Source organism: Meles meles, chromosome 10 (assembly GCF_922984935.1).
Source record: "Meles meles chromosome 10, mMelMel3.1 paternal haplotype, whole genome shotgun sequence".
Lineage (NCBI taxonomy): Eukaryota > Metazoa > Chordata > Mammalia > Carnivora > Mustelidae > Meles > Meles meles.
In genome coordinates, this window is record NC_060075.1 from 89,497,009 (window position 1) to 89,511,385 (window position 14,377).

Sequence of the window (14,377 nt, forward strand, 5' to 3'; positions counted from 1 at the left end):
CTGTTTCCTATATCCCATGTCTTCTTTTTTCTCTCTTTAGTCCTTCATTTTAGTAGAGTACCTCCAGAAGCATCCTGAAAAAGAAGAAGTAAATGTAAGGGAAAGGACAAAGAAATGAAAAATAAGAAAGAAAAAATGAGAAATTTGAGGACCATTCCAGGGAATCCAAAATCTGAAAAATAAGAGTTCCAAAAGGAAAAACCAACAGGGGTTAGGGAAGTAATGGTCAACAAAAAGTTCAAGAAAATGTCTCCAAACTAAAAACCATGAGTTTCCAGGTTAAAAGGGCCCACTAAGTGCCCAGAGAGGTGGAGGTTTTTTCCTGGTTGAGAAGGACCGCCCGCCCCGCCTTTCTCGGGAAAGCCTTGCGGGGACAGTGCCCACTTTCTGAGCGGCCGAGCCGGCCTCCTGCCAGCAGGGGGAGCTACGGCACACGGCTGCCGACTGCGCGGACAGGGCCTCTCTGGGAAGAGAGGAAGAAACCAGAGAGACGGAGGGGAAGTAGAGGTGGCGTCCAGCCCCTCAGGCTTGCAGGCTGAGCTGGTGTGTGGCCGCTGGCCGGCCCCGAACGCTACAAGCTGGCTGCGCGTGGAGCTGAGGACTCGCGCGGAGGCGGGATGCTCCCGGCCGGCGAGATCCGCGAGGCGCCGGCAGCTCCGGTGAGACGGCCCTGGTGATCCGGGCAAGGGACACCGGTGACCCAGTGAGGTGGCATAGATCTCCCAAGGAAGATTGTGTCTCTAAGGTGGCCCTGGCAGCCTGGCGACGTGGTTTCCGTGGCCCGGGGGAGATAGCGCTTGCAATCTAGAGAGGTGGCACGGACCTCCCAGGGGAGCTGGTCCCGAGGCGGTGGCTCTGGCCATCCCAGTGAGATGACACAGACAGATCTCTCTAGGGACGTGGCGCTGGAAGCTGGGCGCGGTAACTCCAGCCGTCCTGGGGTGATGGCAGTGGTGGTCCCAAGGGCCACCTGCATCAGATGGCCCTGACCCCTCAGGAAGGCCCCAGGGGAGGGGGCCTGGGACCCCTTGGTGCTCCAGTGGATGTCCTCTGGGAATCCTGTGTGAGTTCCACCTATCTCTTCAGTCTTAATGTGTTCGTTACACCTGTTCTTCTAGTGCTGCTCTGAAAGTGGTGACGAAAGGAAGGACGTCGAAGAGAAAAGTAAGCGGACTCTAAACCCCTAAGCATTCTGTACCCAGCCATCTCTCCAGAACTCAGCCCTCCTGGGTCTGCAGCGAACGGCCTTGCTTAGCCTGTTATCTTTTAGACGAATCTCTCTTTTTTGTACAATATGCTTGCATAGTATTAAGTATTGGTTATCATTATATACATATCTTTCTTTCTAAAATTGTAAAATGTGGGATGATTTGGAGATAAACATTTCCTAATCCCTACTTAGTGCAGGGTCTGGTGTGGATTTACTGCAGTGCTGCCCCTCACACTGGATTCAGAATAATTTGGGCCCGCCTGTTATTTTAATGAAGCATCCACTTAACAAGCGTCAGGAATTTGGAGGGGCTGATGATCTAGGAGAGATGACCACCACTTTAATTGGAGTCAAAATGGTAATTGCTTAGTTGTACTCTACCTTCGGTGAATTTTCCTTTAAAAGTTGATATGGGAGGAAGAGGACAAGGGATAACTTGTTTCCTGGGTCTTGGTCTGGACAAAGAAGAGGGAAAAGGTCAGCACTTCCATTTTCCACTTAGGACAGGAGCATATGTCAAGGACATGGGCTTTTGTCCTTTTACTTTAATAAGCTGAGCATGACAGGCTTTTGGAAATCAAGGAGGCTTCAAGGACATTTGAAGTGAAATTTATTAAGGGAGGAAGGGTGTCCACATTACCACAATGGCTTTAGGAGTTAGGCTTGCCCTTGACATTGCCCGCTGATCTAGTCCTCAGAAGGAAAGGTCTGAGTAGTCCACAGCCCTTGACAGGCATAGCTCCCACAGCTTTGCTCCCTTGTAAAAGGATAGGAGAGTACCCCAGTCTTTCAGTTAAACCCTTCCCTTTTCCACCTTTGCCCATTGAGATGTCTGGAAGTTGATGCCTACTGAGCTGTCATTTAGTAGGATGAAAGACACAGACTATAGACTTTGTCCTTGTCCCTCCTTTGGTGGCTTGGTCAACTTCTTTGCAATTAGGAGTGCTCATTACCAAAAACGAGAAGGGAGTCATAAAAGCCTCATAAATCATCAGTGTGTCATCTTCATGAATATCATTTGGGACACCTGGGTGGCTCAGTTGGCTAAGCCTCCCTGCTCAGTGGGGAGTCTGCCTCTCCCTCTCCCACTGCCCCTTCTCAACCCCTGCCCCAGCCAGCCTCATGCTCTCTCTCTCTCAAATAAATGAATAAATGAATCTTTAAAAAAATATGTGTTACTTGACTAAGAATGTACTGTGCTGCATTTAAATGGTGATGTCAAAAGAATATAACTTAAAGGAGTACCTGGCTGGCTCAGCCGGTTAAGTGTCTGCCTTCAGCTCAGGTCATGATCCAGGGGTCCTGGGATAGAGCCCCTCTTTAGGCTCTCTGCTCAGTAGGGGTCTGCTTCTCCCTCTGCCCCTTTTCCTCGCTCATGCTTGAACTTGTTCACTCTCTCTCTTTCTCTCTGAAATAATTAAAATCTTTGAAGAAAGAAAATCTTTAAATCTTGTTTATTTAGGATAAAAAAAGAGGACACCATGACTCCTGCACATAACGGTAGATGGGTTTCTGTATTAATAAAATTTGATGGGAGGCCAGCCAATTCTGCTCATATTTGAAGGAGAAAAAAAATAAGAAAATTGGGTTGAGAGTCCAGAAACATGGACTTTAATCCCGTTTATAACCTTTAAGTATAAGCCGGGCAAATGTTACCATTTATAGTTGGGAAGTTGATGCAGAGCTTTATGCTAGTTTTGCTTCTTCTTACTAGTGGGCTGCTGGTTCTCATAGCACAGAAACAAGCTTTTAATTCTTATAAGTTGAATATAACAAAGGAAAATTTGGTTTTGGAGGGCTGGGGAACATTTCCAGTGCTAAACACATTGGTATATATTCTGTTAATCTTATTATTTTTTTTAAGATTTTATTTATTTGAGAGAGAGAGAGACAAGCACAAGGGGGGAAGGGTCAGAGGGAGAAGCAGACACCCCCTACTGAGTAGGTAGCCTGGTTCCAGGACCCCGAGATCATGACCTGAGCCAAAGGCAGAAGCTTCACTGACTGAGCCACCCAGGTGCCCCTGTTCTGTTAATCTTTACATAAATAATTGAATATCTGACAGTTACGTTTTGCATTTAGGCAAATCTTTTTTTTAGATATTCATATTTTCATTTTATCAGAAGTAACAGTTGTTTTGTAATGAGGCTGATTATAACCTCTTGCCTTTCCCTCGTTGCTGCTTTCTTAAAACTTCAATTTTGGTAAAGAGCCAAGTTCTTCAAGGGCAGCTCCAGGAAGAACAGAGGTGAAGTTCAACCAGTATTGCTCCCCAGGAGGCTCTGTATTGTTCCCCCAGCTTTATCTCTCATGCACACACACTGTTTTTTTCCTTTTTAGAAATTGCTGCAGTCTCTAATTAAACATATGCGAGTATAATTAAGCTTTTAATTTGTTTATAAACTCATTGTTAATGGTTTGTTTAGAGAGGACCAAATCTTTTAGTTAAACCTGAAGTAGAGAAATGCACTGTATGTTCAGGTTTATTCTAAGGTTTCGTTTCTAGGAAGTCTGCTTTTTGTTTGGGACCTTATTTTATAGCATTTATTTTCATCTAGAGACCAATGGCTATTCCTCTTACATTATTATTATTATTATTATTTTAAAGATTTTACTTATTTGAGGGCCCCTGAGTGCTCAGTGGGTTAAGCCTCTGCCTTCAGCTCGTGTCATGATCTCAGGGTCTTGGGATCGAGCCCCGCATCGGGTGCTCTGCTCAGCAGGGATCCTGCTTCCCCCCTCTCTCTGCCTGCCTCTCTGCCTACTTGTGATCTCTCTCTCTGTCAAATTAAAAAAAAAAATCTTTAAGACTATTTATTTGAGAGAGACAGAAGAGCACAAGTGGGGGGTGGTATTGCAGAGGGGATGGGAGAGAGACAAGCCGACTCCCTGCTGAGTGTGGAGCCTGATGTGGGGCTTGATCTCACACCCCTCCAAGATCACCACCAGAGCTGAAACCGAGAGTCAGACACTTAACCGCCTGTGCCACCCAGGCTCCCACCACCACCTTTTTAAAAAATCTGTAAGTACTACTAAATCTAGGGGGATTAAGCTCTGTCTGTGGAATAATTCAAATTGTGGAAAAGCAGCCACCATTGTACCAAGTTTCCTAACCTCCAGGAAGAGGGGTACCATAATAAGCAAAGGGGGACAGCCTGCACATGCAACAGATACCTCAGAGGAAACAGTGTATCTAACACACAGGGCTAGAGTGGAAAGGGTCTCCGTAGCAACTACAGATCACGTCCCTCCTACCTTCCTTGCCAACACCCCACTGTGGCCTTCAGATTTCTGTGGGGTGTAGGCACGTCCAGCCCGGCACAGACGGTCAGTGAAGGTAGAGGTGGAAGTGCTCTGCAAAAGAGGAGCAGTGCTGTTGCTCCACAAATTTAGGACAGTGGAAGAGGATTTAATTTCCTTTGAAGTGGATTAAGTGTTTACTAGAAATCTGTTTCTTTGACTAAAAATGGAGAATGTAGCTTCAACAACTTAATTATTTCTGAAACATTGTGGATAGTGGAAGAAGGTATAGATGCCTGCAGAGTGAAAAACCGACTTGGAACTGATAGGAAACATTCGGGGTTCAAGTGCAGAGTGAGGGGTGCCTTGGTGGCTCAGTTGGTTAAGCAACTGCCTTCAGCTCAGGTCATGATCCCAGAGTCCTGGGATCGAGTCCCACATCGGGCTCCCAGCTCCATGGGGAGTCTGCTTCTCCCTCTGACCTCCCCTCTCGTGCTCTCTCTCACTCTCTCTTTCAAAATAAATAAATAAAAATCTTTTAAAAAAAAAAAAAAGGTGCAGAGTGAGGAATGGGCTTTTTGGGAAATCCCACCCATTAAATGGGGTGAGAGCAAAGCTACACAGTGTTCCTGAAACAGCACTGGGCATTGTTCGCTCTGTCACAGGCCGTGCTGCCTCTGCCACCACTCCTCCATAGAAATGGCTCAGGGTTTCAAGTCATCTGTTTTCGTCACATTTAATAAGTGTATATAAACTTGAATGACCCACTTCAAGTCCAGTTTATTTGCCATGGAAGGAGTCTCACTTTAGACTGTACAAGTTAGTGGTTGCACCTGTCATTTTGAGTTTTTCTTAGTAATTTGTGTTTTCTTTCTCATTTCCTTTTATTCTTCTTTTTCCGACATGGGCATCTAACTTTGTACAATGGCATTTGAAAAAATGGCATTGAAAACAATTAAATTTTTTTTTTTAGTTTAAAAAATTTTAAAATTAAAAAAAATTATTTTATTTATTTATTTTTTTTACTTAAAAAAAAAAAAAAGAGGGGCGCCTGGGTGGCTCAGTGGGTTAAAGCCTCTGCCTTCGGCTCAGGTCATGATCTCTGGGTCCTGGGATCCAGCCCCACATCGGGCTCTCTGCTCGGCAGGGAGCCTGCTTCCTCCTCTCCCTCTGCCTGCCTCTCTGCCTACTTGTGATCCCTGTCTGTCAAATAAATAAATCTTTAACATAAAGATTTAGCTGTTTATGAGGGAGAGAGAGAGAGAGAGAGTGTGTGTGTATGTGTGTGTGTGTGTATGTGTATGAGCAGGGGAGGGGCAAAGGGAGAGGGAGAATCTCAAGCAGTCTCCTCACTGAGCATGGAGCCTGATGTGGGGGCTCAGTCTCATGACCCTGAGATCATGACCTGAGCTGAAACCAAGAGTTGGATGCTTAACCGACTGAGCCATCCAGGTGCACCTAAAACTTTTTTACTCTTACATAAGGAGGAGTTTTTACTCATTGGTCAGCCTTTCAATTTTTTTTTCATATACTTGAAATCTCTGAATACTTTTTCCTTTTTTAAACATTTTAAAACCAGAGTCCTCTGGTGTTATTCTATATCACATTATCTGTTTCCTTACAAATTTTGAAAATATATTACTACTGTAATAAAAACCGCATCCATAAAATAGTATTTGACCTTTTTTTCCTCTAGTAACAAAATAGATCCGTAAGATAAAAGTCTGGAAAAGTTTAATATCTGCTTATAACTGCATTGTCATGCCAACATCAGTTGAAACCCATGGTTATTAGGACAGACCTCAGGATTTTTCCTTCCTCTGAATTTCCTCAGCTCCTAAGCATTTTGTAGTACTTGATTGATAGATTGCTTTATAGCTATTCATTTGGGTATCTGTGTGTGTGTGTGTGTAAAATAAAAAATCAAAAAAATCCACATATATGCATATACATCTATACGTATTTTATATATATTCATTTTGGTATTTTTGTATGTGTGTATATGGTGTATGTATATATACATGAACATATATATGCATGCCATGTATAGTGTTTTCTTTAAATTACTTACTTTTGAAAGTAGATATATTGCTTTGTATATCTTTTGTATTTCCTTTAACTCCGTGGTACTTAGTAATGTTGAAAAATATTCTTTTGTTTTAGCTGATGTGCATGTTACAGCTCTTGTTGGAAATGAACAAGTCAATGAAGATACAGATAATGGTGATCTCCCCTCTTACGTGTCTGCATTTATAGAAAAGGAAGTTGGAAGTGACCTTAAATCTTTAAAGAAACTTGATAAACTCATAGAACAGATGACAGAAAATAAAATGCAGTTAGAAGAACAGGCAAGTATTAAAACTCATTGAAATAATATCAGAAGCATACACATACTATAATATAAACATAACCGTTATTCTATAGGGAATTTTGAAGATATAGCTTATGACTAATAGTCTAATCATTTAAAACTGTTTAATAGGTTTTAAGATTTACAGTGTGCTAAGTATTTTATGAATTATGTAAAAGACAAAGATCCTGGGGCCACCTGGCTGGCCCAGTCAATGGAATGTATGATTCTTGATCTCGGAGTTGTGGGTTTGAGCATGCCCATGTTGGGTGGAGAGATTACCTAAAAATAAAATCTTAAAAAAAAAAAAAAAAAAAAAAAAAGACAAACTTCCTGCTGATATTATTTGAGTCTTCAAAATATAATGACAGCTGGGGCGCCTGGGTGGCTCATTCGTTAAGCGCCTGCCTTCAGCTGGGGTTGTGATCCCAGGGTCCTGGGTTCAAGCCTTGCATCGGTCTCTCTGCTTAGTGGGAGGCCCGCTTCTCCTTCTCCCACTCTCCCTGCTTGTGTTTCCTCTCTCATTGTGTCTTTCTCTGTCAAAAATACAATGATAGCTAACGTTTTAAGTAGTTTTTCATACAGTGACCTTATTTTAATTTTTTTTTTTTTAAGATCTTATTTATTTATTTCACAGACAGAGATCACAAGTAGGCAGAAAGGCAGGCAGAGAGAGAAGGGGGGAAGCAGGCTCCCTGCCGAGCAGAGAGCCCGATTCGGGGCTCGATCCCAGGATCCTGGGATCATGACCTGAGCGGAAGGCAGAAGCTTTAACCCACGGATCCACCCAGGTGCTCCTGACCTTTTTTTCTTTTTTTGATTATTTATTTGACAGACAGAGATCACAAGTAGGCAGAGAGAGGTAGGCAGAGAGAGAGGGGGAAGCAGACTCCTTGCTGAGCAGGGAGCCTGATGCAGGGCTCAATCCCCGGACCCCCAGATCATGACCTGAGCTGAAGGCAGAGGCCTAACCCACTGAGCCACCCAGGCGCCCCCATACAGTGACTTTTAAAGTGCTTTTACAGCTAAGTCATTTCATGGTATACAAAAATGTTATAACATCATCATTCCAAACTTTGTATATGCCCACTCATAAGGAGAAAACATGAAAATGAGTATAACATAATAGTGGTTATTTCTGGGTGGTGTGTCAACAGTTGATTTATTTTCTTCAGATCTTTCTGTGTTTTCAGGTGTTTTCTTTTTACAGTGAACATATGACTTAAAATAGTTTTTAAAACACCCAATGAATGTAATCTTAAAACAAGTGGAGCCCTGTACTTGCAACAGAGTGTTTGTCAAGGATAAGAGCTTTACATCATGTAACTACTATGTTGGGCTAAGGAAACTGTGTGTGGCTATGTTGGTGTTAGTCCTGGGTTGTCAGTCGTCCTGTGTTCCCATCCGCAGCACCTCCGGCCTCCTGTCTTCCTGTCTTTCCCCCATGTCTACCTCCAGTTTGCCCCGTCCTCCTCTTCCACTCCTGCTGGTCTCTCTGAGGAATCACACAGTGGAGTGCGCGGAGGCTGGCCTGGATGAGTGGTCCCCGGCCCCACCTGACAGTGCTTCCACGGCTCCTTCCCTGGGAAGGTCGCCTCCTCTACTCCTCCCCCCAGCTGTTCTTGCGAATTCTGCCCCAAGATACTGCCGCATCTGGCCATTCTGTCTTTGCCCTTTCCCAAAAGAAGACATTGAGAGCGCTTAGCGTGAATCTATTGGAACAGTCTACACCACAGCCCACAAACTTATCTGCAACCATTTCTACTTGGTAATTCAGCAGAGGATCAATGCAAGGCAGTCCTCATGCCTCAGGTCCCACCTGCCACCTGAGTGAACTTGCTTCACACTTTTGTAGTGAGAACCTCTGCTCCTCAGCCAGTCCTGTCCCCTCAGCACAGGAACACACCCATGTTTGCCTTAAAACCCAAACGAAAAACCCTCCCCTCATCTTTTCTAGGTGTTCATTTCCTTTACTGTTAGGCTTCCTCAGAAAGTCATCTTTCTTTATGTCTATCTCCACTTCCAAGTTAGGCTCGTTTCCCTGGTGACCGTGGAAGCTTCTGCCCAAGTCCCTATTGAACCTTAAATTCAGCATATCTGTCTCTATAGATGGTTCCTCTCCTTGGAAAATGGTACCACCATCTGCCTGTCACTCGGGCCTGAAACTAGGAGCCCTCCCGGGTTGCCCGTCATCCTGCCTCCACTTCCCTATCACCGAGACATCAGAGTTTCGCCCCCCCCGTCATGTCTCTGGTGTCTGTCCACCCCAGCATAGGGCTGCAGCCTCTCCTGCACTTGACGGCGGTTTGCGCATCATCTGTTTCCTTCCCATCCCCACACTATCTTTTATTTTTATTCTTTACAGAAACTGTGTGATGTGTAAATAAATATATATATATAATATTGTTAACAGCTTTTATGTATATATAAGCATATGCATACTTCAAATATGCATCACTTAACTTCTTGTAATTAATGTAATATACTACCTTTTCATATCAGTGTATATAGAGCTCTCTTTTTTAATGGTTTTATGGTATTCAGCTATGGCTGTACATAATTTATTTGACCAGGCCCTTGTTGGTTGACATTTTTGATGTTTCCAGTTTTTATTATGGCAAATAATAGGAGAATAAACATAATATTTTGTCACTTGATTTTCTAAATCATAAATCTAACTGAATGATTTCCTTCTTCAAATCTCTTGGGGCACCTGGGTGGCACAGTTGAATGCACAGTAAGCATTCGACTCTTGATGTCAGCTCAGGTCTTGATCTCAGGGTCATGAGTTCAAGCCCCACATTGGGTTCCATGCGGACATGGAGTCTATTAAAAGAAAAAAAGAAAGAAAGAAAAGAAACTTTTACTGGCTTCCCATTGTCTGTTGGGAAAAGCCCACATTCTTCTAAGGCACAAGATGCCCCTGTGATCGTATCTCTCCCTAGCAATCTAGACTCATCTCTTCTTCCTACGTTTCCTACTGTATTCTGTGCCTTACTCAGCTCTTTGCTATTCTCTAATCATGACCGAGCCATTCCTTTTTTTTTTTTTCCATTTTATTTATTTTTTTCAGCGTAACAGTATTCATTCTTTTTGCACAACACCCATTGCTCCATGCAAAACGTGCCCTCCCCATTACCCACCACCTGTTCCCCCAACCTCCCACCCCTGACCCTTCAAAACCCTCAGGTTGTTTTTCAGAGTCCATAGTCTCTTATGGTTCGCCTCCCCTCCCCAATGTCCATAGCCCGCTCCCCCTCTCCCAATCCCACCTCCCCCCAGCAACCCCCAGTTTGTTTTGTGAGATTAAGAGTCATTTATGGTTTGTCTCCCTCCCAATCCCATCTTGTTTCATTTATTCTTCTCCTATCCCCCTACCCCCCCATGTTGCTTCTCCATGTCCTCATATCAGGGAGATCATATGATAGTTGTCTTTCTCCGATTGACTTATTTCACTAAGCATGATACGCTCTAGTTCCATCCACGTCGTCGCAAATGGCAAGATTTCATTTCTTTTGATGGCTGCATAGTATTCCATTGTGTATATATACCACATCTTCTTGATCCATTCATCTGTTGATGGACATCTAGGTTCTTTCCATAGTCTGGCTATTGTAGACATTGCTGCTATAAACATTCGGGTACACGTGCCCCTTCGGATCACTATGTTTGTATCTTTAGGGTAAATACCCAGTAGTGCAATTGCTGGGTCATAGGGTAGTTCTATTTTCAACATTTTGAGGAACCTCCATGCTGTTTTCCAGAGTGGTTGGACCACCTTGCATTCCCACCAACAGTGGAGGAGGGTTCCCCTTTCTCCACATCCTCTCCAGCATCTGTCATTTCCTGACTTGTTAATTTTAGCCATTCTGACTGGTGTGAGGTGATATCTCATTGTGGTTTTGATTTGTATTTCCCTGATGCCGAGTGACGTGGAGCACTTTTTCATGTGTCTGTTGGCCATCTGGATGTCTTCTTTGCAGAAATGTCTGTTCATGTCCTCTGCCCATTTCTTGATTGGATTGTTTGTTCTTTGGGTGTTGAGTTTGCTAAGTTCCTTATAGATTTTGGATACTAGCCCTTTATCTGATATGTCGTTTGCAAATATCTTCTCCCATTCTGTCAGCTGTCTTTTGGTTTTGTTAACTGTTTCCTTTGCTGTGCAAAAGCTTTTGATCTTGATGAAATCCCAATAGTTCATTTTTGCCCTTGCTTCCCTTGCCTTTGCCGTTGTTCCTAGGAAGATGTTGCTGCGGCTGAGGTCGAAGAGGTTGCTGCCTGCATTCTCCTCAAGGATTTTGATGGATTCCTTTCTCACATTGAGGTCCTTCATCCATTTGGAGTCTATTTTCGTGTGTGGTGTAAGGAAGTGGTCCAATTTCATTTTTCTGCATGTGGCTGTCCAATTTTCCCAGCACCATTTATTGAAGAGGCTGTCTTTTTTCCATTGGACATTCTTTCCTGCTTTGTCGAAGATGAGTTGGCCATAGAGTTGAGGGTCGATTTCTGGGCTCTCTATTCTGTTCCACTGATCTATGTGTCTGTTTTTGTGCCAGTACCATGCTGTCTTGATGATGACAGCTTTGTAATAGAGCTTGAAGTCCGGAATTGTGATGCCACCAACTTTGGCTTTGTTCTTCAATATTCCTTTGGCTATTCGAGGTCTTTTCTGGTTCCATATAAATTTTAGGATTATTTGTTCCATTTCTTTGAAAAAAATGGATGGTATTTTGATAGGGATTGCATTAAATGTGTAGATTGCTTTAGGTAGCATAGACATTTTCACAATATTTATTCTTCCAATCCAGGAGCATGGAACATTTTTCCATTTTTTTGTGTCTTCCTCAATTTCTTTCATGAGTACTTTATAATTTTCTGTGTATAGATTCTTAGTCTCTTTGGTTAGGTTTATTCCTAGGTATCTTATAGTTTTGGGTACAATTGTGAATGGGATTGACTCCTTAATTTCTCTTTCTTCAGTCTTGTTGTTGGTGTACAGAAATGCAACTGATTTCTGTGCATTGATTTTATATCCTGACACTTTACTGAATTCCTGTACAAGTTCTAGCAGTTTTGGAGTGGAGTCTTTTGGGTTTTCCACATATAGTATCATATCATCTGCGAAGAGTGATAGTTTGACTTCTTCTTTACCAATTTGGATGCCTTTAATTTCTTTTTGTTGTCTGATTGCTGAGGCTAGGACTTCTAATACTATGTTGAATAGCAGTGGTGATAATGGACATCCCTGCCATGTTCCTGACCTTAATGGAAAAGCTTTCAGTTTTTCTACATTGAGAATGATATTTGCGGTGGGTTTTTCATAGATGGCTTTGATAATATTGAGGTAGGTGCCCTCTATCCCTACACTTTGAAGAGTTTTGATCAGGAAGGGATGCTGTACTTTGTCAAATGCTTTTTCAGCATCTATTGAGAGTATCATATGGTTCTTGTTCTTTCTTTTATTAATGTGTTCTATCACATTGATTGATTTGCGGATGTTGAACCAACCCTGCAGCCCTGGAATAAATCCCACTTGATTGTGGTGAATAATCCTTTTAATGTACTGTTGAATCCTATTGGCTAGTATTTTGGCGAGAATTTTTGCGTCTGTGTTCATCAAGGATATTGGTCTGTAGTTCTCTTTTTTGGTGGGATCCTTGTCTGGTTTTGGGATCAAGGTGATGCTGGCCTCATAGAATGAGTTTGGAAGTTTTCCTTCCATTTCTATTTTTTGGAACAGTTTCAGGAGAATAGGAATGAGTTCTTCTTTAAATGTTTGGTAGAATTCCCCTGGGAAGCCATCTGGCCCTGGGCTTTTGTTTGTTTGGAGATTTTTGATGACTGTTTCAATCTCCTTACTGGTTATGGGCCTGTTCAGGTTTTCTATTTCTTCCTGGTTCAGTTGTGGTAGTTTATATGTCTCTAGGAATGCATCCATTTCTTCCAGATTGTCCAATTTGTTGGCGTAGAGTTGCTCATAGTATGTTCTTATAATTGTCTGTATTTCTTTGGTGTTAGTTGTGATCTCTCCTCTTTCATTCATGATTTTATTGATTTGGGTCCTTTCTCTTTTCTTTTTGATGCGTCTGGCCAGGGGTTTATCAATCCTATTGATTCTTTCAAAGAACCAGCTCCTAGTTTCATTGATTTTTTCTATTGTTTTTTTGGTTTCTATTTCATTGATTTCTGCTCTGATCTTTATGATTTCTCTTCTCCTGCTGGGTTTAGGGTTTCTTTCTTGTTCTTTCTCCAGCTCCTTTACGCGTAGGGTTAGGTTGTGTACTTGAGACCTTTCTTGTTTCTTGAGAAAGGCTTGTACCGCTATATATTTTCCTCTCAGGACTGCCTTTGCTGTGTCCCACAGATTTTGAACTGTTGTGTTTTCATTATCATTTGTTTCCATGAATTTTTTCAATTCTTCTTTAATTTCCTGGTTAGCCCATTCATTCTTTAGAAGGATGCTGTTTAGTCTCCATGTATTTGGGTTCTTTCCAGCTTTCGTCTTGTGATTGAGTTCTAGCATCAGAGCATTGTGGTCTGAAAATATGCAGGGAATAATCCTAATCTTTTGATACCGGTTGAGACCTGATTTGTGACCCAGGATGTGATCTATTCTGGAGAAGGTTCCATGTGCACTAGAGAAGAATGTGTATTCTGTTGCTTTGGGATGAAATGTTCTGAATATATCTGTGATGTCCATCTGGTCCAGTGTGTCATTTAAGGCCTTTATTTCCTTGTTGATCTTTTGCTTGGATGATCTGTCCATTTCAGTGAGGGGAGTGTTCAAGTCCCCTACTATTATTGTATTATTATTGATGTGTTTCTTTGATTTTGTTATTAATTGGTTGATATAGTTGGCTGCTCCCACGTTAGGGGCATAGATATTTAAAATTGTTAGATCTTCTTGTTGGACAGACCCTTTGAGTAGGATATAGTGTCCTTCCTCATCTCTTATTATAGTCTTTGGCTTAAAATCTAATTGATCTGATATAAGGATTGCCACCCCAGTTTTCTTCTGATGCCCATTAGCATGGTAAATTGTTTTCCACCCCCTCACTTTCAATCTGGAGGTGTCTTCGCGTCTAAAATGAGTTTCTTGTAGGCAACATACTGATGGGTTTTGTTTTTTTATCCATTCTGATACCCTGTGTCTTTTGATTGGGGCATTTAGCCCATTAACATTCAGGGTAACTATTGAGAGATATGAATTTAGTGCCATTAGTAGCCTGTAAGGTGACTGTTACTGTATATTGTCTCTGTACCTTTCTGATCTACTACTTTTAGGCTCTCTCTTTGCTTAGAGGACCCCTTTCAATATTTCCTGGAGACCTGGTTTGGTGTTTGCAAATTCTTTCAGTTTTTGTTTGTCCTGGAAGCTTTTGATCTCTCCTTCTATTTTCAATGATAGCCTAGCTGGATAGAGTATTCTTGGCTGCATGTTTTTCTCGTTGAGTGCTCTGAATATATCATGCCAGCTCTTCCTGGCCTGCCAGGTCTCTGTGGATAAGTCTGCTGCCAATCTAATATTTTTACCATTGTATGTTACAGACTTCTTTTCTCGGGCTGCTTTCAGGATT

General features: G+C 42.4%; 1 protein-coding gene across 3 annotated transcripts in view; it reads left to right on the top strand.

Moving 5' to 3' along the window:
- The first annotated feature begins 501 nt into the window (after positions 1-501).
- RINT1 (RAD50 interactor 1) overlaps positions 502-14,377 on the top strand; it is a 40,973-nt gene continuing 27,097 nt past the window's right edge. For 2 of the 3 annotated variants that reach the window (XR_006820569.1, XM_046021393.1), the window contains exons 1-3: positions 502-659; positions 1,119-1,164; positions 6,614-6,798. Coding sequence is in view for 2 of the 3 variants with exons in the window: in XM_046021393.1 (XP_045877349.1) it covers positions 618-659; positions 1,119-1,164; positions 6,614-6,798 (273 nt within the window). In the remaining variant the exon portion in view is untranslated. Of the gene's footprint in view, positions 660-1,118; positions 1,165-1,402; positions 1,569-6,613; positions 6,799-14,377 lie in introns of all 3 variants that reach the window. The other variant, XM_046021394.1, reaches the window with a different exon arrangement.